At 33.3% G+C, this 26525-nt stretch overlaps 1 protein-coding gene across 14 annotated transcripts in view; it reads left to right on the forward strand.

Annotated features, from left to right (window-relative positions):
• Positions 1-26525, forward strand: part of LOC145266477 (steroid receptor RNA activator 1-like) — a 779488-nt gene that overhangs the window by 549186 nt on the left and 203777 nt on the right. For 13 of the 14 annotated variants that reach the window (XM_080122174.1, XM_080122179.1, XM_080122185.1 and 10 more), the window contains one exon: positions 25734-25804. In XM_080122174.1, the coding sequence (XP_079978300.1) occupies positions 25734-25804 (71 nt within the window). Of the gene's footprint in view, positions 1-25733; positions 25805-25948; positions 26197-26525 lie in introns of those variants that run through there. The other variant, XM_080122183.1, reaches the window with a different exon arrangement.

A 26525-nucleotide genomic window follows, 5' to 3' on the forward strand; every position in this document is an offset into this window, starting at 1 on the left:
GCAGTTCTAAGAAAGAAGCTTTGTTCATGGAATCCGCGTTTTGATTTAGGAACAGATATAGAGTGGGGGAAATTTTTTACAGTGGATCCGTTAATTATGAACTCATCTAGGGAAGTGGTCGGCCCTATTCCAGTTTCACTTAGAAATAATATGTCCGGTTTCGTCTCCTGTAATTGGGTTTCAACCTCTGGAAGGTTGGAACGTAGAACCCTGATGTTGGGGAAGGAGACCTGGTAGTAGGGGTCTACGTTGGAAGATGGGGTTCTAGGTTTAATCGAGTTTTTATTCTGGAGATATTTCATGTTGAGGTTTTGGGATTTGTGAAATAGGTCGGCATACTTGGTTAGAGCAGTACAGAGAGGGAAATTAAGAGAGAAAAAGACAGGAAAATTTTTTTTTTTTTTTTTTTGTAGCACACGAAAAGGTAAAGCCGTAACAATTACCCACTAGTATGGCATCGAGAGGCCCCACCAGAGACTACTTCATGGTCTAGATCCACTCACCAAATGGCAATACAGCAGTCCCAGTACTTTGCGCCTGCTGATAGGACAGCCTCCTTAGTGGTTAATCCAAGGTTCGGGTCCATGACTATCAGGCGGATAACGTCAGCCCAGAAAAAACGTTTACCTCCAGCATCCTTACTAGTGACATGGCCACAAGGACAGACAGAGACAGAAAAATTTCTGACATCTCAGACTACTGGTCACCAAGTACCGACCTTTAAGCAGCTTTTTCTTCGCCCTTTGTCAGAAAAATCACTCATTGAATGAGGACTGAATGACAAAATAGGAGAAGCGAGAGTTACTGGAGCTGCCGATAACACATCCACTGTATTATCTACTCTCCATTTACGTTTGATTCAGTCATAAATTTTATTTGGAAAATAATGTATGAAATTGTCCACATCATCATCACTTTCTACCCCAAAAGTGTTAGTCTACACCAAGCTTTTTATTAAAAACAAAAACAAAATAAAGTGTCTTTAATACATGATGGTTGGATTGTGTTTACATTTGATTCGTCGTCGATTTTATTTGTGAAATAATGTGTGAAATTGTACACATAATCATCATTTTCTACTTCAAATGTGTTAGTCTCAACCAAACTTTTTATTTGAATAAAAAGTGACAGTTGGATTGTGTTTACATTTGATTCGGTTGTCGAATTTTTTTGTGAAATAGTATGTGAAATTGTCCACCTCATCATCATTTTCTACTTCAAATGGTTTAGTTTCAACGAAACTTTTTATTTAAAAAAAAAAAAAAAGTGTAAGCGTCTTTATTACATGACAGTTGGATTGTGTTTACATTTGATTCGGTCGTCGAATTTTTTTGTGAAATAATGTGTGAAATTGTCTTCATCATCATCATTTTCTACTCCAAAAGTGTTAGTTTTGTAGACAAACTGTTTTGTAAATTACAAACAAGCTGTAAATCCGTGCCTTTTTTTTGTTTGTCAATCTCATTTAATCGTGCCCATCATCATCGTCGTCGTCCTGATCATCATCGTCGTCGTCCTGATCATTAAGACTTTTGAAATGTTCCTTCATGTGTATTATGTGTACGTATGTATATGCATGTATGTGTGCTTCTACGTGTGTATGATTGCATGTGTGTGCACATGCATATGAATGTTTGTATACATCTGTATGTATGCATGTGTTTATTTCCATGTGTGTGTGTGTGGTGGGAGTGCTCCTGTAAGCCACAGTGAAGGCAACCCCTCTAGGAGAAGCAAATCTGATTTAAAAAAAACCACAAAGTGGGAGACCAGTACCTGCATTAAGCTGGTCTGCAGTTTGACTTTTTGCTGGCTATCTTGCTCTTGCTTGTTCTGGATGTCAACATTTTTAACCGAGAGAGAGATTTAGCTGTCGTACAAAGCTAAATGTCTGTAACATCATCTTTGTATAGATACTCCCTCAGGCATTTGTCTATAAAATAAAAAAGAAAAAAGTCCTGTGGCGATAAAGCTGACGTGTGTAGGCCGTAAATGCTGGATGCATGTAACAATTTATCTGCCATCATTATATGTATATATGTATGTATATTTATATATGTACATGTGTGTATATGTATTTATATTTATGTGTGTACGTATGTATATGTATATGCGTGTATATATGTTTGTATGCATGTATGTGTATATATCAATATATGTGTGTATGTGTATGCATATATCCATATATGTGTTTATGTGTATGTGTATGTATGTATATGTATATTTGCATGTGTATGTGTATATATGTGTGTATGTGTATGAATGCAGATATATGTATGTGTATGTATATGTGAGTAAGTGTATGTATATATATGTGCATATGTATACGTATGTGTATGTGTAAGTATATGTGTGTATGTATTTGTATATGTGTGTATGTATATTTATGTATGTGTATTATCCACTGTGTATGTATATAGGTATATATGAGCGTATGTTTATAGATATGTATGTATGTATATTTTTATATGTATGTATGCCAATGACCGCCTTGTGTATGTTTGCACGTGTGTATGTATGTATATTTATGTGTGCGTATTGTGTATGTATGTATGCATGTATGTATATATGTGTGTGATATGTATGTGTGTATGTGTACATATGTATGTGTGCGTGCATGTATATATATACCAATGACCATCTTCAGTGTCATGTCTGCTTGAGCATGTGAATTCGCCGGGCGGACTAAATGTCATTTTCGGGCGCATGAACTTTGTGTCTGAGGGAGTGGCACTCGTCAACATCAATTTTATAATGCCCTTAAGACAGCCTATGGGCCAAAGAACAATAGCCTCTGCCCAGTCCGTAGTGCTGATGGCTCCATACTCTATACTGAGAAGACTGCCATACTCAATCGGTGGGCTGAACACTACCAAGACTTACTGAACAGGCAGAACCCTATCGACCCTACTTTTCTTGATCATCTTCCTGACCTTCCTGTAATTCAAGAACTGGATGTAATACCAACTATCCATGAAGTGAGCCGTGCAGTTAACAACCTCAAGAATAATGAAGCCACTGGCCCTGATGCCATACCAGCTGAGCTTCTTAAGCATGGCGGAGATGCCATTACCACTTGTCTCCATAACATCATCCAAGATGTCTGGCAATCAGGCTGCTACCCACAACAATGGAAGGATGCAGCATCATCAGCATATATAAAAAGAAAGGTGACAGAAATATTTGTGGCAATAGTCGAGGCATTTCCCTCCTGTCAACCTCAGGGAAAGTTGTCACTAGAATTTTACTGTCTCGTATCATCCAACACATTGTCAATCAAGTCTTACCTGAATCGCAGTATGGCTTCAGACAGGAGTGCAGCACGATTGACATGGTCTTTGTGGCAAGACAGCTCCTGGAGAAAAGCGTCGAGCAACACCAAAATCTATATATGGTTTTTGTAGATCTCGCCAAGGCCTTTGACACTGTGAACCGTCCTTTGCTCTGGGAGGTACTCGTCAAATTTGGCGGCCCACCAATATTCCTGGGTGTCCTGAAGGCTTTCCATAATGGATCTATGGCTCGCGTCTCCAGTTCAGGACTAAAATCTGAGCCCTTCCTGGTAGAATCGGGTGTGAAGCAGGGATGTGTCATTGCACCCATCTTGTTTAATCTTTTTCTTGCTGCGGTTTCCAATGTTGCCAAACAGCAAATCCATCCTGCTGATGGGATCCGCCTCTCATACCTGCTGGATGGCAACCTCTTCAACCTGTGTCGCCTCCATGCCAGATCACGTGTGACAGAAGAAGCAATCCATGAATTGCAATACGCTGATGACACAGCTCTGGTGAGCTCATCTGAAGAGGGTCTTCAGCGCACCATCAACACTATCTCCAACATTTACTCCAGAGCTGGTCTAGCCATCAACATCAACAAAACAGAGGCACTTAACATATGTGAACATCGTCAGAAACCCCCAATGTTCACAATCAACCAACAGCCACTGAAAAACACTCAAGAGTTTACTTATCTTGGCTCAGTGCTCACTGACTCCTGTGACCTAACAAGTGAGGTCCAACGGCGCATTGGTCTGGCTGCTGCAGCCATTGGCAGACTCTCGCACAGAGTTTTTATGAACCGTAACCTCACCACCACCACCAAGGTTTCTGTCTACAGAGCAATCTGTCTCTCCATCCTCTTGTATGGCAGCGAGTCATGGGTGCCTTATAGATGCCACCTGAAAAAGCTAGAAGCATTTCATACCAACTGCTTACAGCGTATACTAGGTTTAAAATGGTGGCACAGGATGCCACACAATGAGATATGCAGGCACACTCAAATGGACCCACTTGAAATGATTCTAACTCATAGACAACTTAGGTGGCTTGGTCACACCATCTGGATGTAGCAGAAAGGCTCCCACGCAAGGTCCTCTACGGGGAACTTGCAGAGGGCAGACGCAACCCTGGGGGCCCACGTAAACGTTTCAAGGACCAACTAAAAACATCATTGAAAAAATGTGGCATAGAATCCAACGCCATCAAACATGCTGCTGCTGATCGGAGAAAATGGCGAAACATCTGCCGAGAGGGCTTGGAAACTTTCACCTCCACCTATAACGACCGAGCAGAGCGAAGAAGACACCAAAGGCACGCGGCGCAGCGGGCAGACGGCATCTTCCCCTGTGCTGCCTGTGGCCGTGTATGCAATTCACGAATTGGACTCCACAGTCACCAGCGAGTCCATCAGGCGTAATCTATCTGGGACTGTTAGGCATGGTGCAACGTCATCGTCGTCAGCGACGGACTACTGAAGAGAGAAGAGAAGACATATGTATGTGTGCGTGCATGTATATATATACCAATGACCATCTTCAATGTCATGTCTGCTTGAGCATGTGAATTCGCCGGGCGGACTAAATGTCATTTTCGGGCGCATGAACTTTGTGTCTGAGGGAGTGGCACTCGTCTGAAAAGACGTTGCAATCATCATATATATGTTTATATATATATATATATATATATATATATATATATATATATATGTGTGTATGTATGTATATTTATGCATATATGTATAAGTTTTCAGTGCCCGGCATTGCCCGGGTGTTATGAGGTGTATGTTTATCAAAAAAGAAAATGTGATAGTAGGAAATCAGGCTCAAACCCGTACTGCAAAGGATTAAGAGAACGGGAAAAAAACGTGACGGTTTTGTGGTTATGACCCCTGCCAACCGGAACAGACGTAGGTTTTAATCAAGTCTAGACAATCGGAAAGCTATTGGCTAACTGTCGAAAATATTGGTGAAAAAAGTTACCCTTCCCTGTAGAAAAGTGCCAAGTTGGGGGTGGAGAAATTAATGTTTTTAGCCAATTTTTCAGTATTTGTCGTCTGAAGAGTCGAGCTTCAAAACAATACAGATTTTCTGAAAATCCGTCGCCTCTGTCGAAAATTTTGGGCAGGCATGCAAACATACATAGATTTTTATATTTATAGCTCAGATTTTCGACCCAAACCGATTAAAAAGGTTGGCCTGTCTCTGAATACCCTTTATGTAAAATTTAAAATGTTTAGACCAGAAATCCTCTAATTTGGTAGAGATCGCAGAGGTCAAATTTTTTAAAACTTTGACCCCTAACATTTATTATTTTTGGCTTATATCAAGTTATTATCTTAACATTTATTATTTTTGTTATCTTAACATTTATTATTTTTGGCTTATATCAAGTTATTGAGTTAGATCCATGTAAAAGGAACCTATATCTAAAATTTCATGTGTTAATACCGAAAATTGGCGGAAGAGTTTTGTAGAGTTCTCAAAGGTCAAATCGTTGAATTTTGACCACTTAACAGAACCTAATACCATCACACAAAAACATGAAATGCAAGGTACACTCGCATGCACACCCATACACATACACATATACACACCCACACATAAATCAGAACCGACACATTAAAACACACACACGTGCGCGCATACAACCACACACAGACATAACACCCCTATCTCTAATACAACACACTGAACAATACCAACCCTACTTAACCTCGAAACCAACAACACTAGGAGACACCTAGAACCATAGTATAATATCTGTTCCAACACCTCGCTCCCTCCTCAGTCAGGGGAGGAGAACCCCCTCATGACTGAAACGACTATCTTCCCTTCTATCATCCCCCTCCCATACCTACACCCCCTCCAATGCCCCCCCCCTCTGGGGAACAAAATCTTCCCCACTCTAGGAACCGATCCTGGGTCTGGCCATACCCACATGGGGAGACAAATAAATAGAAACATTAAAAAATCCCCTATTTTAAATACACCCCTCTTTCTAAACAAACATAATATAAGACTAAAACGAAAAATCACAATACTAAAATCCAAAAATCCAAAAAATAAATATCAAAATAGAATGAAAGCACCCCTACCCTTACTTCAGAAGAGCCAGTCCCCCCTCCCTACACATGCACATTAGTAACGACCTCGGACCACAGCCGCCTTCCTAAGGAAGCAAATAACCCCAAAATACTATAAAACAATACACATTCCCAAACCAATAAAAGCAAACACACACACGCACACACACGTTCACACACACACACACGCACACACGTGCGCGCACACACACACACACACACATAAACGCACACACACACACACATATACACACCCTACCCCACCCTAAAGGAAAAGAAAAACACATTAGCAGAAAGAGATAGGGACTGACTACAGCGAGGTCAAAATCTCCCTGGACAAACCAAATAAAAAAGCAATAAAAATTCAGCATACCAATGTATAATAAACACTTACAAACCTCCACCCCTTGGAAAAACTTCAAACTAACTACATCGCCATTTTTACACATTTGAAAATAATTTCTGACGAGGACGCATCACAGACCGTCTGAAACGCGCGTAAACGATTTCAATGACTTAAAAACATTATTAGAATGATCTAAACATAATTCTCAATGAAAACCAAGACACGGAATAATAAAATAATGTTAAAAAATACACATTGTTGGTGACTACTCCCTTATTTATATATATATATATATATATATATATATATATATATGTATGTAGGCCATAAAAATTTTAAATTTACTACCGGAACAGTAGTAGAAACTCGCTATGAAGCAAGCGAACAACAGAAGATGTTGTGTTTGAGAGAAGCAGCTTACCTTATAGGCTTGTATATACTGATGTGTGTTAGCTGTTTTCTTTTTTGATAAAGTCAATGTCAAGGGAGAGATGAAGCGCCTTCCTACGGCTTTCCTCGTCTGAGTTTTATCGGATTTTGGGGGGGTATTTCATAGCATGTCTTTTAAAACTTTATGTAGTCATGTTTGGGGGTATTTCGTCTTATAGATAATATTGGGTCATCAGGAGAGAATACGCACCGTTTCGGGGCCTTCCTCTCTACGGCTTGTTCGCGTATCAGCCCCCCCTCACTGATGTGAGGCCCAATTATCTGCTCAATACAGTTAAAAGAAAAGCCGTTTGATAATTAAACGGCTCTTGTTACGAGCAACGGCTTTGCGCATGTCGTTCAATGTTCAAAGGCTACGTCTGACATATTGTTGGGATGTGCACGTGCACATATCGAAGAAAATAATGATAATATTAAGAATAATAAATAATAATAACAACAATAATAATAATAATAAAAGTACTATATATATATGTATATATATGTATATAACTAAAGGTATATATATACATAACATTAATAAAAAATATATATGTATACATGAACACATAATAAAAAAAAAAATAAATATAAAAATAAAAAATCTACTCACAGTAATAACTACACAGTAGATCCTTGCGAACATCATGCGGTGTTCCTTTTCGCCTAGATTGTAACGTCAGTTCTCTCTCTCTCTTTTTTTTTTTTTTTTTTTTTTTTCACGTATTAATGTTGTTTCTACTCGGCTGTTATAAGTTATTGTAAATCCAGTCTTGGTGAGTATTTTCCTTGTTACGGCTTTTTCGCATCAGCCACATTCGTTGATGCGAGGCTTAGATATCTGAATTGCATTTGAATACAGTAAAAATTGGCGTTTCATATAATGACGGCTTTGCGCGCCTGACGTTTAAATTTAAAGGCTGCGTCTATATCAAGTCCGTTAAGTTAAGACGCACTCATATCAAAAGAATAGAAAAACAAAACAAAAACAAAAAAAAAAAAAAAAAAAAAAAAGGAACGAAAGAAAATAAAAAAGGAGAAAGGAAAGAAAATAAATAATTTAAAAAAAATGTTAAACAAAATAAAAAAAATAAAAAAATTAAAATCATTAACTAAATAAATCAGCACTGTGGATACATATTACCACTCGGTATTTCTTTTAACCCAGAGCCAGGTTGCACATTGTTCAGTAATTTCTGTTAGATTTTTACATGCTGCGCTTCTTTTTCGGCCTTTAATTCCAAGCTGTCCTAAAAGTTGATATAAAGAGCCTGAAATGAAACTTCTTGCTCCAATTTCAACAGCTCGAAGAATTGTAACGTAACCTTCACGGGTCAACTCTCTTTTTAGGTCTTCATATTTCTCCATCTTGTATTGGTGTTGCTTCTCTACCCGGCTCTCATAAGGTACTGTCAATTCAGTCAAAACGAATTTTTCCCTTGTTATTGACGAGAGAACAATGTCTGGCCGTTGACCCTTTGCTTTTATAATTTTTGGATAATTACTTTGCCAGCCAAGGAGATCTGCGGCGACTATCCAATCATCATTAATTCCGAGAATATTTTGGTTCTGTACTAGCAATGGGCTAGTTATACGTTTTGATCCGATCCACATTTTTCCTCCCTCAACAAAAAAATTGTGACTTATGTTAGCTGCTTCGGGCTTCATATGGTTACTTATTGTTGTGGTCAGTTCTTCCAATACCCTGTTGTGCCGCCACGTATATCGCCCATTAGCAAGGGTCACTCTGCAGGAACTAAGAACATGTTCTATAGTCTGAGGCTTTTCTTTGCATAAAGGACAGGTTGGATCATCCCCTTTCTTCCATTTGGCAAGGTTAGTCATTGATGGAAGCATGTCGTAAGTTGAGCGTATTATGAAACTCAACCTTAGCGGCGACATTTGCCAGATGTCATTCCACGTAATGGATCTTTGCATAACTTCTTCCCAGTTTGTCCATTGTCCCTGCTGTGACTGTTGAATGGCTTTTACGAGCCTTTTGCTTTCCTCCTTGCTCCTTATTTCCTGGATGACCAGATCTCGGTGCTCTTTGTAGCCGTAGACCATCTTTGAATGCTGGTCATTCGCAGTCCAGATATCCCTGTCTGAGTGAGCCCAATGACTTCTTTGAAGGCTAGGTTATGTATATATATGTATGAATATATAAATGTGTATATATATATATATATATATATATATATATATATATATATATATATGTATATATATTATGTGTATATGAATGTATATATATATGTATGTATATATATGTATATATATATGTGTTCGGGTATGCGGGTAACCTATTACCTCAGGGAGATGAACGCCTCTGCCTTGCATAGTTTCAGGTCACCCTTGGGCAAGGTGTAGTACCTGTTAGCCTCCCTCTCAAGTTCTGGAGGGTTACTATATTGTGAGAACTAGGGATATATAAATACATATGCATGTTTGCTTGCTTATGTGTATGTGTGTGTGTATGTCCAGCTGCCGGAGAGGTAAAACTCCGTGATAATAAAACATGCACACTATGCCACTGCTCAGTCATCTCACTATATCAGTTTGCCACTGTGCAACCAGTGGTAGGGTGCGAGAGGGTACAATATGTGTAGCACAAGCATGTTGTGTCGTGATCGTTATGTACAGATATCTTTCAAAGAAGAAGAAAAAGAAAAAAAAAGTCCTATGGCGATAGGTGAATGGCGACGTGCACAGGCTTAGCGGGCTGGAAGTGCATAGCTGCAAATCTGCACATAGGCGGCTAATGATTTATCTAACATCGTCGACTAAATCGCTTACAGGGTGGGAGATCTGCTGGTTGAGCAGCCTTTTCTAGGATACACTGCTCACCCATGAATTTGGGAAGGGTCTAGAAAAGGTGACCTAAAAATTGTCTACCCTTTTATTAGCTGGTCGACTTCCTGCGGTCGGCGGCTGCTCTATATTTGCAGGAGAAACAAGATAAAGTTGAAGAAAAATAATAAACAAGGAAAGTCAAAATTTTATCAGGAGAGGAATAACCTAACTGTTGCTACGTGGAATGTGAGGACTTTGCTAGATGCCCTGGATAATGAAAGATCTGAGTGTAGGACAGCTATTGTTGCAAGAGAGCTCGCTAGGTACAGCATAGATATTGCGGCATTTTCTGAAACACGACTGAGTGCTGAAGATCAATTAGTGGAAGTGGGCTCGGGATACACCTTTTTTGGAAAGGAAAACCATCGGGGATGAGACGAGTGGGTGGAATTGGCTTTGCAGTGCGTTCTGATTTGGTGAAGAGGATTGAACAGCCAATCTGTGTAAGTGACAGAATTATGATGATGTGCTTCCCTCTTGCACACAGTAGGTATATGACGATTTTATCTCTGTGTGCCCCTACCATGGTTCATGATCAAGACACCATCACGGGGTTTTACCGAGATCTCAGTCGTACCATTTCCTCTATTCCTTTATCTGAGAAGATCTTACTCATGGGTGATCTAAATGCAAGGGTTGGCAATGGTCATCACACCTGGGACTCACTCGGCCGGTTTGATGTAGGTAGGGTCAACAGTAATGGTCTGCATCTTCTCCTTCTAAACGTTATAGTAAATAAAACAGGTTTGTATTACTAAACACAGAAACGAAAAAGTTGTTGAAAAATAAATATAACAAATAAATGTTATCAAAGGCAAGATAAGTTACTTTTCTACCTAACTGGATAAGATTTTAGTGTTTTTATTTAGTGTAAAATGTTTAATCGGTTTGAAAAAATGTAGTGTTTATCTGTATATTTGAAAAATACAAATGGCGGCAGACTGTTGAACTCATTAACTTTGGGAAAATGAGTTAAAACTAAAAAAACTATACAAAATACTGTCAGGAACTCACTCAATATATGTTACTGTGACATAGGCAGACATGTATTCAGTGGTTTTTAACAGTATTTTGTATAGTTTTTTTTAGTTCTAACTCATTTTCCCAAACCTAATGTGTTAACACAGTCTGCCGCCATTTGTAATTTTCAAATATAACAGTAAACGCTGTGTTTTTTGAGCCGAATAAAAATTTTGCATTAAAAAAACAAAAAAAATTATCCATTTCGGTAATAAAGTAACATATCTTGCCTTTGATAATATTTGTTAATAAGGTCACGTGAGTTGATTAATGGGTGCTAATGCACTTACTGATCCGCACTATTTTTTAAAATCGTATTTCCAAGCTTAATTAAAGTGTTATGTTTTTTGGGTATTTTTTTTAGATTAGGTCCACCTCCACAATTTTCTTTTAAATGATGACTTTTAAAGGTTTCTGACTATGCTGAATACAGAAATCGCATTGAAATTTTGCAGAAATAAGTAGCTATCGAGATATAGATAGTTGTTTTATGCATTGTATTCTTTGGCAGCCATCTTTGTTACGCACATATATTTGTTTATGACGCGCGCAAGCGTGTAAAAAAGACGGCTGCCAGAGATTACAATGCATTATACAAATTTTTAATATCTCGATAACTACTTATTTCTGCAAAATTTCAATGCGATTTCTGTATTCAGCATAGTCGAAAACCTTCAAAAGTCGTCATTTAAAAGAAAATTGTGGAGATTGACCTAATCTAAAAATTTACCGTTTTTTTTCATTCAATTGTAAGGTTAAAGTACAGAATAGGTACAAAACACCCTCTTCTCCCAATGTTAAGAATGGCTTTTTAAATAATAACGTTATTATTTCAGCAAGGATTAATAAGTGCACGAGTACCCAATTTCTTTACAAACATTCATATTTTCTTATATAAAAACAACTTCTGTAAAAAAAAAAAAAACGTGCACTTTCAATCTTTGTTAAAAAAAGGTTTTCTTGAAAAAAAAAACAAAAAATACGGTAAAAAAAGCAAAGAACAAAACGTTAATCGGTATTCATGCAGAGAGTGATCCCTGCTGAAATGATAACGTTATTATTTAAAAAGCCATTCTTAACATGGGGAGGGGGTTTTGTACCTATTCTGTACTTTAACCTTACAATTGAATAAAAAACATATCATAAAACTTTAATTAAACGTGGAAATGCGATTTAAAAAACAGCGCAGATCACTCTCTGCATCAGCACCGAAAGTACAGAATAGTTAGAAAACATCCTCCCTCCCCATGTTAAGAATGGCTTTCTAAATAATGTTAATGATTCTGTACTGTTCCTTGTCTGCTTAAGTTTAACTTTTGTTTATTAAATTGTTAGGTGAAAGTCCAGAATAGTTACAAAACACACCTATCCCCATGTTAAGAATGGCTTTCTAAATAATAACGTCATTATTTCAGCGGGGTAGCTTCTCTGCATAAGTACCATGTTTTGTTTTTAAATTGTTAGGTGAAAGGACAGAATAGTTACAAAATACCATCCCCATGTTAAGAATGTCTTTCTAAATAACATTATTTCAGCACGGTATTTTCTATGCATACGTACTATCTATTTTTGTTTATTAAATTGTTCGGTGAAAGTACAGAATAGATGCAAAATTCCCCCCCATGTTAAGAATAGCTTTCTAAATAACGGTATTATTTCAGCACGGTACCTTCTCTGCATAATTACTATCTTTTGTTTATTAAATTGTTAGGTGAAAATATAAAATAGTTACAGAACACTCTCCCTTTCTCATGTTAAGAATGGCTTTCTTAATAGCGTTATTTCAGCACGGTACCTTTTCTGCATAAGTACCATCTTTTGTTTATTAAATTGTTAGGTGAAAGTATAGAATAGTAACAAAACGTCCTCCCCATGTTAAGAATGGCTTTCTAAATAATGTTATTATTCTATTAATATATTATTATGGTACTTTCTCTGCATAAGTACCATATTTTCTTTATTAAATTGTTAAGTAAAAGTACAGTACTCATGCAGAGAATGGTCCGTGTTGTAATAATAACGTTAATATTTAAAAAAAAAAAAAAGAAAAAAGTTCCCTCTTCTTCAAACTAAACCTTACCTGTAACTCAAAAATCCTAATGGAAATCTATCTGTAAATAAATAACCCCTCTTCTCTTGAACGCTAACAATCTACTCCTTCCAACCTATCCGCCACTAAACTCCCACATTGCCCCGCATCTGTAGTGGAATCGCTAACTTCCAGCCCCTAATCCCTCACATGCAAAATGTTTTAATAGCCATTACTAAACATCTATACATTTCTACCTCTAAGACATGCGTTACAGCTCATTCCTATCCAGTAAGGGATTTAACAGCCTATGCACACAGAGGCAGGTACTTAACAGCCAAAGTACTCAGAAACAAAGCGATCTACACTACACAACTGTCTCCTCGAGTTTTGCAACGATTAATACGTTATTGAAACGACACTCCTTGTTATGCAAAATGCCCCATGACTCTTACTAGAAAATAACTACAACTTCAACTCTATTCGCACCTACTGAAAACCTGCCCATATATCTATTCACCTAATTATGCATGACTCAAAACTTGCTGTCTTATCCATACTATATTGCACTTACATCTTAACCCTCCTATCATCTAAAATAGCTCGGGCACAACTCGTAGCTCAATTCTTAATACCTACTCATACTGTAACATTATCCTAGACCTAAGCTAACATAAATAAAATAAAAAAAAAGGGTAAGACTAAAATCACATTATCTCCTCCCTAACAAGCCCTCTTACAATCATAGACACTTACACTGCATGAACTTCACCCACCCCCTTTATCCATTAACAAGTAAATAGCATGTCCCTAAATCACTTTGAGGAGTGTAACTAATCAGTAGAGATATAATCCCCCACAAACTAACCCAGTAACACTAACCACGCGGGGTCGCAGAAATACCTGGATTAGAACCTAGGCGCGGAGAAAACCCTCTCAGGGCTGACGGACCCAGTAGGTTTTCCCAGATCATCCGTCTAGGAGAAGGAAAACTTTGAAACTAAACCAAAGGGAAGGGAGGTCTCTTCAGTCTTGGATGACAACCTTCCTAGAGCTGGTGACTCAAACAAATTCACCGGTTTGCAAACCTAAATTGCTTAAGGAGTAGATAGGCTCTGTCTATCGCCCGGCTTCCATACTCCTTCTTTGCCTATTAGTCAAGCGCAGAGACACTATCTCGGTGATTCGACAGAAACACCCAGCGGTAGATCTTGTTTCCTGGCTTGGGCAACGAACGCCGTTCTTCCCCATTCCCAGCACGCCCCACCCCTAAAACTGAACATTTGGGAGTGCTTGAGTATAAGATATGCCTGAGCGATTAGATTGGGTTGACCTTCTTCTAATGGGTTGAGGGTACCGGATTGACAGTTCCTGGCTGCTGTTTCCGACTGGTAGTACAGGAGCCCTAACTCTTTGGTAGCGCTTAGAGCGGCTGCTCCATCAACAGTTGAATAATATCGGGTTGTTTGTAGTGCCATGACGCGCATGGAAAGGAACCCTGCACTCATCCCCGGTGGGCTTTCCTGAGGCCACAATCCTAATTGGAGAAAGGTCAGCTGATGGTCTACTTGTGATGCATGTCTGAAGCTCTGCATAACCTCTTATTTAGCTCCCCCTTACCGAAACTTTTAAAAAAAAATATGACGACAGTACAATTTAAAAATAAGCTTAAACCAGGATTAGGGACAAACAAATTCAACTTGCCTCCTCCCTTGAGGCTCTCATTCACAAATATCCGTGCGCTTAGAACTAACTTAGCTGATGTTGAAGCATTTCTCTTAACAAATACCCCGGATATCTTAGCACTAAGTGAGACTAACCTACACACCTCCATTCCCTCTAACCACTTTAACATGCCTGGATATCTCCCACTCTGCCGTAAGGACTCTGACAGACATATGCACGGACTTGGAGTTTACATTCGTAATACCCTTTCCTTGACTAGAGAAACAAACCTAGAAACAGATGATCAAGCCTTTATGTGCTTTAGACTAAACATGCAACACAATATTAGCTACTATTATTTTCTCTACCGCTCTCCCTCGACTCAGGACTGCTCCATAATAAACAAAGTATCTGACAGCATAGACACGGCACTGTCCCTCGACACTAGCGCACAAATACATGTATTTGGTGACTTTAATGTCCACCACAAAAACTGGCTTGGATTCTCTACTCACACAGATGCAGCGGGCAGCACAACCCATAGCTTCGCTATATCTCACTCCCTATCACAAATTGTTACGTTTCCAACCCGTTTCCCTGACCAGGAAGAACAACACGCATCACTTCTAGATCTGTTTTTGACCACAGTTCCTGATGACTGCATAACGAAGGCCCACAGCCCACTTGGGAACGCTGATCATGCAGTGATAATGGTTGAAATCGCCCTAAACTCTAGACCCAAATCTGAAGAGCCAGTGCTCAAAACAACGAGATAATATAATAAGGCTGACTGGAAAGCCATCAGGGAACTAATTAGAGATGCTCCATGGAAAAATATTTTCTCTCCCTGCTGAACAATGTGCAAACGAGACCACTGACTGGTTCAAAACTGCAATCGAAGCGCATGTTCCCATGCGGAAATTTTATAGTAAGCCCCACTCTCCCCAATGGTTTATGTTGACTTGTGCAACTGCCATTGCTCAAAAGCAGCATGCATACCGTAAGTTTAACCGACATCAGTCTAGTTCAAACAGACTGAAGTATATAGAAGCTAGAAATAACGTTAAGAAAGAAATAGCGACAGCTAAGAGAAAATTTACGGAAACCACTAAAAAGCGCATCGAAGCACAAAAACTAGGAACTCGAGACTTCTGGAAAATCTACAACAGTGTAGTAAATAATGGGCAATCAACAATTCCCCCACTAACCAACAATCATGAGGTTGTCTCCTCAGCAACTGACAAGGCTAACATGCTTGCCAGTCGGTTTGCCTCAAACTCCACACTGGACCCTTCCAACCACCCCCTACCTGACTTTCCTATGCGGACAGACGCTACACTAGACGATCTGAAAACCACCCCTGCTCAGGTGCATGCTATCATAAAAAACCTTGACACCTCAAAAGCATGTGGACCCGATCTTATCCCAGCTGTGCTATTAAAAAAGTGCTCAGCCGAAGTAGCTCCAGTTCTCTCCAAACTCTACAACAAATGCCTTAATGAAGCTTGCTTTCCGGGCTGTTGGAAAACTGCTTCTGTTGTACCAGTATTCAAGAATTCTGGCGAAAGGACAGACCCATCAAATTATCGCCCCATTAGCCTCCTCCCACTTTTTGCCAAAATATTTGAGACCATAATTAACCATGCTCTAGTCCATCATCTTACAGATGCTAAACTACTGACTGACAAACAATATGGATTTAGACAAGCCCGTTCCACAGCAGACATCCTAACTGTGATCTCTGAACGTATATACCATTCACTGGACAAAGCGGGGGAGGGCAGAGTGGTAGCTCTAGATATATCTAAGGCTTTTGACAGGGTATGGCATGAGGGTCTCCTCAGTAAAATCAGATCATATGGTATCACTGGTAGAATACTTAACATAATTAAATCCTTCTTAGATAAGAGAAAAATCCAGGTTGTCCTCGACGGTCGTACATCTAAACAATATGATATAAATGCGGGGGTGCCCCAGGGTTCTATCCTTGGACCTCTATTGTTCCTGATATTCATAAATGACCTCCCCGACATCATTGCCTCTGAGATGGGTATATATGCTGATGACACTACACTCTATGGCAGGCACGACAGGAAGACGAATGAACACATTTCTAAAGAAATGGCAGAAACACTAGAGGAAGACCTCCATTCTGTAGTGGAATGGGGACAAAAGTGGTTGGTCGCGTTCAATGCTGCCAAGACTAAACTAGTTTCATTCAATAATTACAAGAAACCCTCTCTACCACCCATAGCAATGGCCAACGACTCTTTATCTGAGAGTCCATCTTTCAAACTCCGTGGCCTAACGTTCACAGGAAACATGAGCTGGAACAATTACATTGAAGGCATTGCCAGGGCCACTGCAAGAAAGGTGGGCTCTCTCTACCGTGCTAGAAAACTACTAACACCCGAAAGTATCCTGTACCTCTATAAGGTCACCATTCGCCCATGTATGGAGTATTGCTGTCACATCTGGGCTGGTGCATCTGCTACTAGTCTCTCGCTCCTTGACAAGGTTCAAAAGAGAGTCGCAAACCTGATAGGCCCTGAACTGGCATCTAAACTTCAGCCTCTGTCCCATCAACGAAATGTTGCATCCCTCTGCCTTTTCTACAAGTATTTTAGTGTTGAATGCTCTGATGAACTGCAATCACTTGTGCCCCCACGACATGAGCACCCTCGACAAACCTGACAGGCTGCTAAATCCCACCCCCACACTGTAGAGATCCCTAGATGTAAAAGATCTTTTTACTCCAATAGTTTCTTCCCCAGAACCGCTAGACTCTTGAATTCCATTCCAGGTCCCTGCTTCCCCAACAGTACTGACGTGCAGAAGTTCAAGTGTAACGTGAACCGACACCTTGCTGCCTAAATCCCTACATAGTACCCCAGTAGTGTTGCCCCTGATAGTAGCCCCCTTCACCAAAGTGGCAATTTGCCTTGTTTGGGGTGAAAATGTAATAATAAAAAAAAAAAAAAAAAAACGCCATTCTTAACATGGGGAGGGGAGGGTGTATTTCAACCTTACAATTGAATAAAAAAACATATAATAAAACTTTAATTAAACCTGGAAATACGATTTAAAAAATAGCGCGGACCACTCTTTGCATTAGCACCAAAAAAAAAAAAACTACATTTACCAACCAATCTTATATCGAAAAACAAAAAAAAAAACTCAAAAAGCAAGCGACAAACTTTTTTTTTGGCCTTATATAATAAAGAAAAAATGTGTAAATTAAAAAATTTGGAAGATAAACAAATGAATTGTTTTTTTTGTTTTTTTTTACTTATCGAGTAAACAGAAAATGAAATCTACTTCTTTTTCGTCAATTCGTGGCTGTGAAATGAATCGAACCGGAAGTTCAGTTTTATCAACAAAGCAGGTTCACACTAACGGTTAAAAAATATATTTATTTTATTTAATATTTTAATAATTCGCGAGGTAAATTTATTTTAATAACATAAAAACATCCCTCGACTCTAAAGATAGGTTGTCTGAAAATTTCAAATAAATTGGTAACGTAGAAATATGTTTTTATTCACTTGTAACAAACCAAGAATTACATTTATATATATATATATAGATTGATGTATATATACATGTATATACGTATGTATATATATCTGTATATTTATATATGTATGTATATGTATATCTATATATATGTATGTATATATATGTATATATATATATATATATATATATATATTTGTGTATCTATATGTATATATATGTACGTGTATCTGTATATATATATGTATATATATATCTGTATATGTATATATATATATATGCATATATATCTGTATATATATTTATGTATATATATGTGTGTATGTGTATATAAATATGTATTCGTATATGTATGTATATAGGTATATATATATATATATATATATATATATATATATATATATATATATATACATATATACGAGCAAACAGTTAATAAAACATGTTAAAAACCACTTTGAAATGATTTAAAAACATATTTAATCTGAAAAGGAAACACTAGATAAGTGGATAGTCCTTAATCCGCGGAGTTTCAAAGGAATACTTTCCTTCTCATCAGAGGGTAGGAATTAGCAAAATGCCGGATCGGATTTTGCATGCAAAAGTATTTGATGAAACAACAAGTAAGTCTAAGATCTTACTTGAAAACAAAAAAAGTGAAGCAGAGGGAATATGGTGAAGAAAAAGGTGATTACACATGAATGGATAGTCTGGTGGAAGATAAATAATCCAGTGACGGTAAAATCCAAATGTATAACTTCAAGAAAGTTAATTGAATTTCCATTTGCACAAGTAAAATCCAAGGAAATCCCGTAATTGGAAGAAGATGGTCCATAATAATCCAAAGGCATATATAATGTATATATATATATATATATATATATATATATATATATATATATATATATATGGCTTTTGTTTTGATTCTTTTAAACGATAGTAGTGTTTATGTCTCCGCCTCGGAGAACTGGTGTTTTTTCTTAGAAAGTCGCCCATTTTTTATTTGGACGTATTATTTATTTATAAAAACAGTAATCTACGGACACACGTGTTTCGGAGCCCTACTCCTCTTCGGCGTCGCTTGACTGTTGGTAGGATTCGAACCTTGGATCTTATGTATTTCAGTCCAGCGCCCTAATATATAGTTATACACATTAATGAAATACTCTTCTACTATTGGTGCCTTGGGGAGATTTTTTTGATCATCATTCGGGGAGCTTGCACCTGTTGTAACAAACAAGTTTTCGAGACATGAACCCAAGGTTGTTTATTTACTTCCAGCCATTTCGTCACAGCAGACTTGGAGTGAGTTACGATCTTTATCTCATGGTTTCTGTGTCTATTTGGAAACCGTTGTGTTTTCTGTTTGGCATCTCGAGAACCAACCTGTTAAAATTAAGAAGGCTGTTTTAAATCAGAACTCTTGCTACATCGCATCCAGATAGACATTTAGATAGACCGATAAACTGATAACTGAATAAATGATTTTTACTCGACGTTGCCCAGCGTTTACATGCCATTATATTTACTTAGATAATATTAATAATTTTTTGTAAGATTAATCCATAATATATGTCCATATATTTGTTTAATTTTCATACAAAACTTATTACTTAATATATTAAGTGTGTTTTCTGTTATAATTTTTGTTGACCTGACCTAAATTTTAGATATATATAAAACTTTATTTTATTAATATTTTAATTATACGTATTACTACATTAACTATTTTTTTTTTCTTGTTCATTTAATTATTTTTAATAAATCATTCCTTACATTACTACATTAACTATTATTTTTTTATTTTTTTGTTCATTTAATTATTTTTAATAAATCATTCCTTACATTACTACATTAACTATTATTTTTTTTGTTCATTTAATTATTTTTAATAAATCATTCCTTACATTACTACATTAACTATTATTTTTTTTGTTCATTTAATTATTTTTAATAGATCATTCCTTACATTACTACATTAACTATTATTTTTTTATTTTTTTTGTTCATTTAATTATTTTTAATAAATCATTCCTTACATTACTACATTAACTATTATTTTTTTTTGTTCATTTAATTATTTTTAATAAATCATTCCTTACATTACTACATTAACTATTATTTTTTTTATTTTTTTTGTTCATTTAATTATTTTTAATAAATCATTCCTTACATTACTACATTACCTATTATTTTTTTATTGTTTTTGTTCATTTAATTATTTTTAATAAATCATTCCTTACATTACTACATTAACTATTATTTTTTATTTTTTTTGTGTTCATTTAATTATTTTTAATAAATCATTCCTTACATTACTACATTAACTATTATTTTTTTCTTGTTCATTTAATTATTTGTAATAAATCATTCCTTACATTACTACATTAACTATTATTTTTTTTATTTTTCTTGTTCATTTAATTATTTTTAATAAATCATTCCTTACATTACTACATTAACTATTATTTTTTATTTTTTGTTCATTTAATAATTTTTAATAAATCATTCATTGCATTACTACATTAACTATTATCTTTTATTTTTCTTGTTCATTTAATTATTTTTAACAAATCATTCCTTACATTACTACATTAACTATTATTTTTTTATTTTTTTGTGTTCATTTAATTATTTTTAATAAATCATTCCTTACATTACTACATTAACTATTATTTTTTGTGTTCATTTAATTATTTTTAATAAATCATTCCTTACATTACTACATTAACTATTATTTTTTTTATTTTTTTTGTTCATTTAATTATTTTTAATAAATCATTCCTTACATTACTACATTACCTATTATTTTTTTATTGTTTTTGTTCATTTAATTATTTTTAATAAATCATTCCTTACATTACTACATTAACTATTATTTTTTATTTTTTTTGTGTTCATTTAATTATTTTTAATAAATCATTCCTTACATTACTACATTAACTATTATTTTTTTTCTTGTTCATTTAATTATTTGTAATAAATCATTCCTTACATTACTACATTAACTATTATTTTTTTTATTTTTCTTGTTCATTTAATTATTTTTAATAAATCATTCCTTACATTACTACATTAACTATTATTTTTTATTTTTTGTTCATTTAATAATTTTTAATAAATCATTCATTACATTACTACATTAACTATTATCTTTTATTTTTCTTGTTCATTTAATTATTTGTAATAAATCATTCCTTACATTACTACATTAACTATTATTTTTTTATTTTTTTGTGTTCATTTAATTATTTTTAATAAATCATTCCTTACATTACTACATTAACTATTATTATTTATTTTTTGTGTTCATTTAATTATTTTTAATAAATCATTCCTTACATTACTACATTAACTATTATTTTTTTTCTTGTTCATTTAATTATTTGTAATAAATCATTCCTTACATTACTACATTAACTATTATCTTTTATTTTTCTTGTTCATTTAATTATTTTTAATAAATCATTCCTTACATTACTACATTAACTATTATTTTTTATTTTTTTGTTCATTTAATTATTTTTAATAAATCATTCCTTACATTACTACATTAACTATTATTTTTTATTTTTCTTGTTCATTTAATTATTTTTAATAAATGATTCCTTACATTACTACATTAACTATTATTTTTTCTTTTTTTGTGTTCATTTAATTATTTTTAATAAATCATTCCTTACATTACTACATGAACTATTATTTTTTATTTTTCTTGTTCATTTAATTATTTTTAATAAATCATTCCTTACATTACTACATTAACTATTATTTTTTATTTTTTTTGTGTTCATTTAATTATTTTTAATAAATCATTCCTTACATTACTACATTAACTATTATTTTTTTTCTTGTTCATTTAATTATTTGTAATAAATCATTCCTTACATTACTACATTAACTATTATTTTTTTTATTTTTCTTGTTCATTTAATTATTTTTAATAAATCATTCCTTACATTACTACATTAACTATTATTTTTTATTTTTTGTTCATTTAATAATTTTTAATAAATCATTCATTGCATTACTACATTAACTATTATCTTTTATTTTTCTTGTTCATTTAATTAGTTTTAATAAATCATTCCTTACATTACTACATTACCTATTATTTTTTTATTGTTTTTGTTCATTTAATTATTTTTAATAAATCATTCCTTACATTACTACATTAACTATTATTTTTTATTTTTTTTGTGTTCATTTAATTATTTTTAATAAATCATTCCTTACATTACTACATTAACTATTATTTTTTTTCTTGTTCATTTAATTATTTGTAATAAATCATTCCTTACATTACTACATTAACTATTATTTTTTTTATTTTTCTTGTTCATTTAATTATTTTTAATAAATCATTCCTTACATTACTACATTAACTATTATTTTTTATTTTTTGTTCATTTAATAATTTTTAATAAATCATTCATTACATTACTACATTAACTATTATCTTTTATTTTTCTTGTTCATTTAATTATTTGTAATAAATCATTCCTTACATTACTACATTAACTATTATTTTTTTATTTTTTTGTGTTCATTTAATTATTTTTAATAAATCATTCCTTACATTACTACATTAACTATTATTATTTATTTTTTGTGTTCATTTAATTATTTTTAATAAATCATTCCTTACATTACTACATTAACTATTATTTTTTTCTTGTTCATTTAATTATTTGTAATAAATCATTCCTTACATTACTACATTAACTATTATCTTTTATTTTTCTTGTTCATTTAATTATTTTTAATAAATCATTCCTTACATTACTACATTAACTATTATTTTTTATTTTTTTTGTTCATTTAATTATTTTTAATAAATCATTCCTTACATTACTACATTAACTATTATTTTTTATTTTTCTTGTTCATTTAATTATTTTTAATAAATGATTCCTTACATTACTACATTAACTATTATTTTTTCTTTTTTTGTGTTCATTTAATTATTTTTAATAAATCATTCCTTACATTACTACATGAACTATTATTTTTTATTTTTCTTGTTCATTTAATTATTTTTAATAAATCATTCCTTACATTACTACATTAACTATTATTTTTTTTCTTGTTCATTTAATTATTTTTAATAAATCATTCCTTACATTACTACATTAACTATTTTTTTTCTTGTTCATTTAATTAGTTTAATTAAATCATTCCTTACATTAATACATTAACTATAATTTTTTTTTCTTGTTCATTTAATAATTTTTAATAAATCATTCCTTACATTACTACATTAACTATTATTTTTTATTTTTATTTTTTTTGTTCATTAAATTATTTTTAATAAATCATTCCTTACATTACTACATTAACTATTATTATTTTTTTTTTTTTTTTGTTCATTAAATTATTTTTAATAAATCATTCCTTACATTACTACATTAACTATTATTTTTTATTTTTCTTGTTCATTTAATTATTTTTAATAAATCATTCCTTACATTACTACATTCACTATTTTTTTTCTTGTTCATTTAATTATTTTTAACAAATCATTCCTTACATTACTACATTAACTATTATTTTTTATTTTTCTTGTTCATTTAATTATTTTTAACAAATCGTTCCTTACATTACTACATTAACTATTTTTTTCCTTGTTCATTTAATTATTTTTAATAAATCATTCCTTACATTACTACATTAACTATTATTTTTTTTTCTTGTTCATTTAATAATTTTTAATAAATCATTCCTTATATTACTACATTAACTATTTTTTTTTCTTGTTCATTTAATAATTTTTAATAAATCATTCCTTACATTACTACATTACCTATTATTTTTTATTTTTATTTTTTTTGTTCATTTAATTATTTTTAACAAATCATTCCTTACATTACTACATTAACTATTATTTTTTATTGTTTTTGTTCATTTAATTATTTTTAGTAAATCATTCCTTACATTACTACATTAACTATTATTTTTTATTGTTTTTGTTCATTTAATTATTTTTAACAAATCATTCCTTACATTACTACATTAACTATTATTTTTTTATTTTTTTGTTCATTTAATTATTTTTAACAAATCATTCCTTACATTACTACATTACCTATTATTTTTTATTTTTATTTTTTTTGTTCATTTAATTATTTTTAATAAATCATTCCGTACATTACTACATTAACTATTATTTGTTATTTTTTTTTGTTCATTTAATTATTTTTAACAAATCATTCCTTACATTACTACATTAACTATTATTTTTTATTGTTTTTGTTCATTTAATTATTTTTAACAAATCATTCCTTACATTACTACATTACCGATTATTTTTTTTTTTTTTTTTTTTTGTTCATTTAATTATTTTTAATAAATCATTCCTTACACTACTACATTAACTATTATTTTTTATTTTTTTTGTTCATTTAATTATTTTTAATAAATCATTCCTTACATTACTACATTAACTATTATTTTTTATTTTTTTTGTGTACATTTAATAATCTTTAATAAATCATTCCTTACATTACTACATTAACTATTATTTTTCTTGTTCATTTAATTATTTTTAATAAATCATTACATTCCTACAGGATTTACTTGTTCAATGTTTTTTATCATAAATTATCTGTAATCCATGAAAACGCAATAATTTTTCAAATTTAAGTGAATTTTTTTCTCCTTATTAGATGAAATATTTTATTTTTATTCTTTGACTGTATTAATAAATTATATATTCATCTAACTTTAGTGTTTTTTATTTTCTATTTTTTGTTTTGTAATTTAATTTGTATTTTTATTGATGTTATTGTTTATTTAAATATTAATATTTAAAAAACATTGTAATATAAATTAATCTATACCCACGAGTTTTTATCTATCAATATCCGGAGTTGAATAATAATTTTCAAATCATCGATTAGATGGTATCTTTCTTTTTGTTTTCCTTCCATAATTACATTACTCTAATTTCATCCTACGAGACAGGTGTCATCCATAAGTGTCGATGTACTTAAAGGAATAAATTGTAAGATGGTCAACATCTTGAATTTGGTCAACACTTTTGCCATTTATTATATATTTATATATATACACTTATGGATAGCACCTGTCTCGTAGGATGAAATTAGAGTAATGTAATTATGGAAGGAAAACAAAAAGAAACATATCACATTTAAGCGTATTTTACAACTGGGCAATGCCAAGCAGACTAGGAACTATAAATGTAACTAAATTTCAACTTAAATAAACAATTTATACACAATTAGTTTTTTTGGTATTCCTAGATTCACCAAAATATTTCATTAATATTTTTCAAATTATTTTTATTGCGTTTTTATAGCTTAGCACTAGCAGATCATCTAGATTGTTTTTAGTTAGTTTTTTATACAGCCTTTCACACACGTGGGGGGGAATCCTCTCAATTTCATCCTTTTTATCCTTGACCACTCACATCCTTGAAATATATAAACATACTTTATAGAAATAGACATTATAATTAGTTTGATTTTTAATATTAAAATTTTCTTTTATTTCCAGCTTTACATAAAGGTCACTATGACATTGCTAATGAGATCCATTTGACATTAATTGTCGATCACACTGCTGTTGTAAGTATACTTTTTCTTAAATATACACATATGTTTTGGTAATGAGTGGCAACCTATGATATCTAAGGATAGGATTCTGGTGGTTGAGCAGTTTATACCCTGGTTGCCTAAATGTTCACATGATTTGCAACATTCTACTTTCAGCCTTTACTTTGATCGAACATTCTCAAACATTTCAAGACGGCTGTTGGCAGTTGATCATGCCAAAAACAAACATGAAAGATGATGTAATGGAATGACCTAACATCCCTTCATAGATGAAATGAACTATACCCTCTCACGTGACTGAGAGAAAAGGAAAAAAGACAGGAAGAGAATAAGGCAAGATGTCGAGTAACTCTTATCTCACCTGTATTCCCTTGTAAATAAACTCCATTTGTCTTTCACCATAACACCGTGTTTCTTGCTGTATTCTTATTTAAAGTAAGGATATAATAGTGACAGGATTCGAACTCACAAAAAGGGAACTTGAGACCAAAACTATTGGAAAACGAAGAGAAGAAAATACTGCACAGATAAATTCAACTACCAAAAACAAAAAGTAGGATCAAGTGAAAACACTTATTTTCTAAAGGTGTAGATCATAACTAGGGCTATGACAACAGCATATTCTTTTCATTGTTTTGACTCTCGAATGTGTATCCATTGATATCTTATATGAATGATGTGGTTCTCGGTTGATAACCTGTGTCTGTGTCAGATATATACTCAAGAGTCAAAA

Source organism: Euprymna scolopes, chromosome 41 (genome assembly GCF_053919585.1).
Source record: "Euprymna scolopes isolate OS-2025 chromosome 41, ASM5391958v1, whole genome shotgun sequence".
NCBI classification, from domain to species: Eukaryota; Metazoa; Mollusca; class Cephalopoda; order Sepiida; family Sepiolidae; genus Euprymna; species Euprymna scolopes.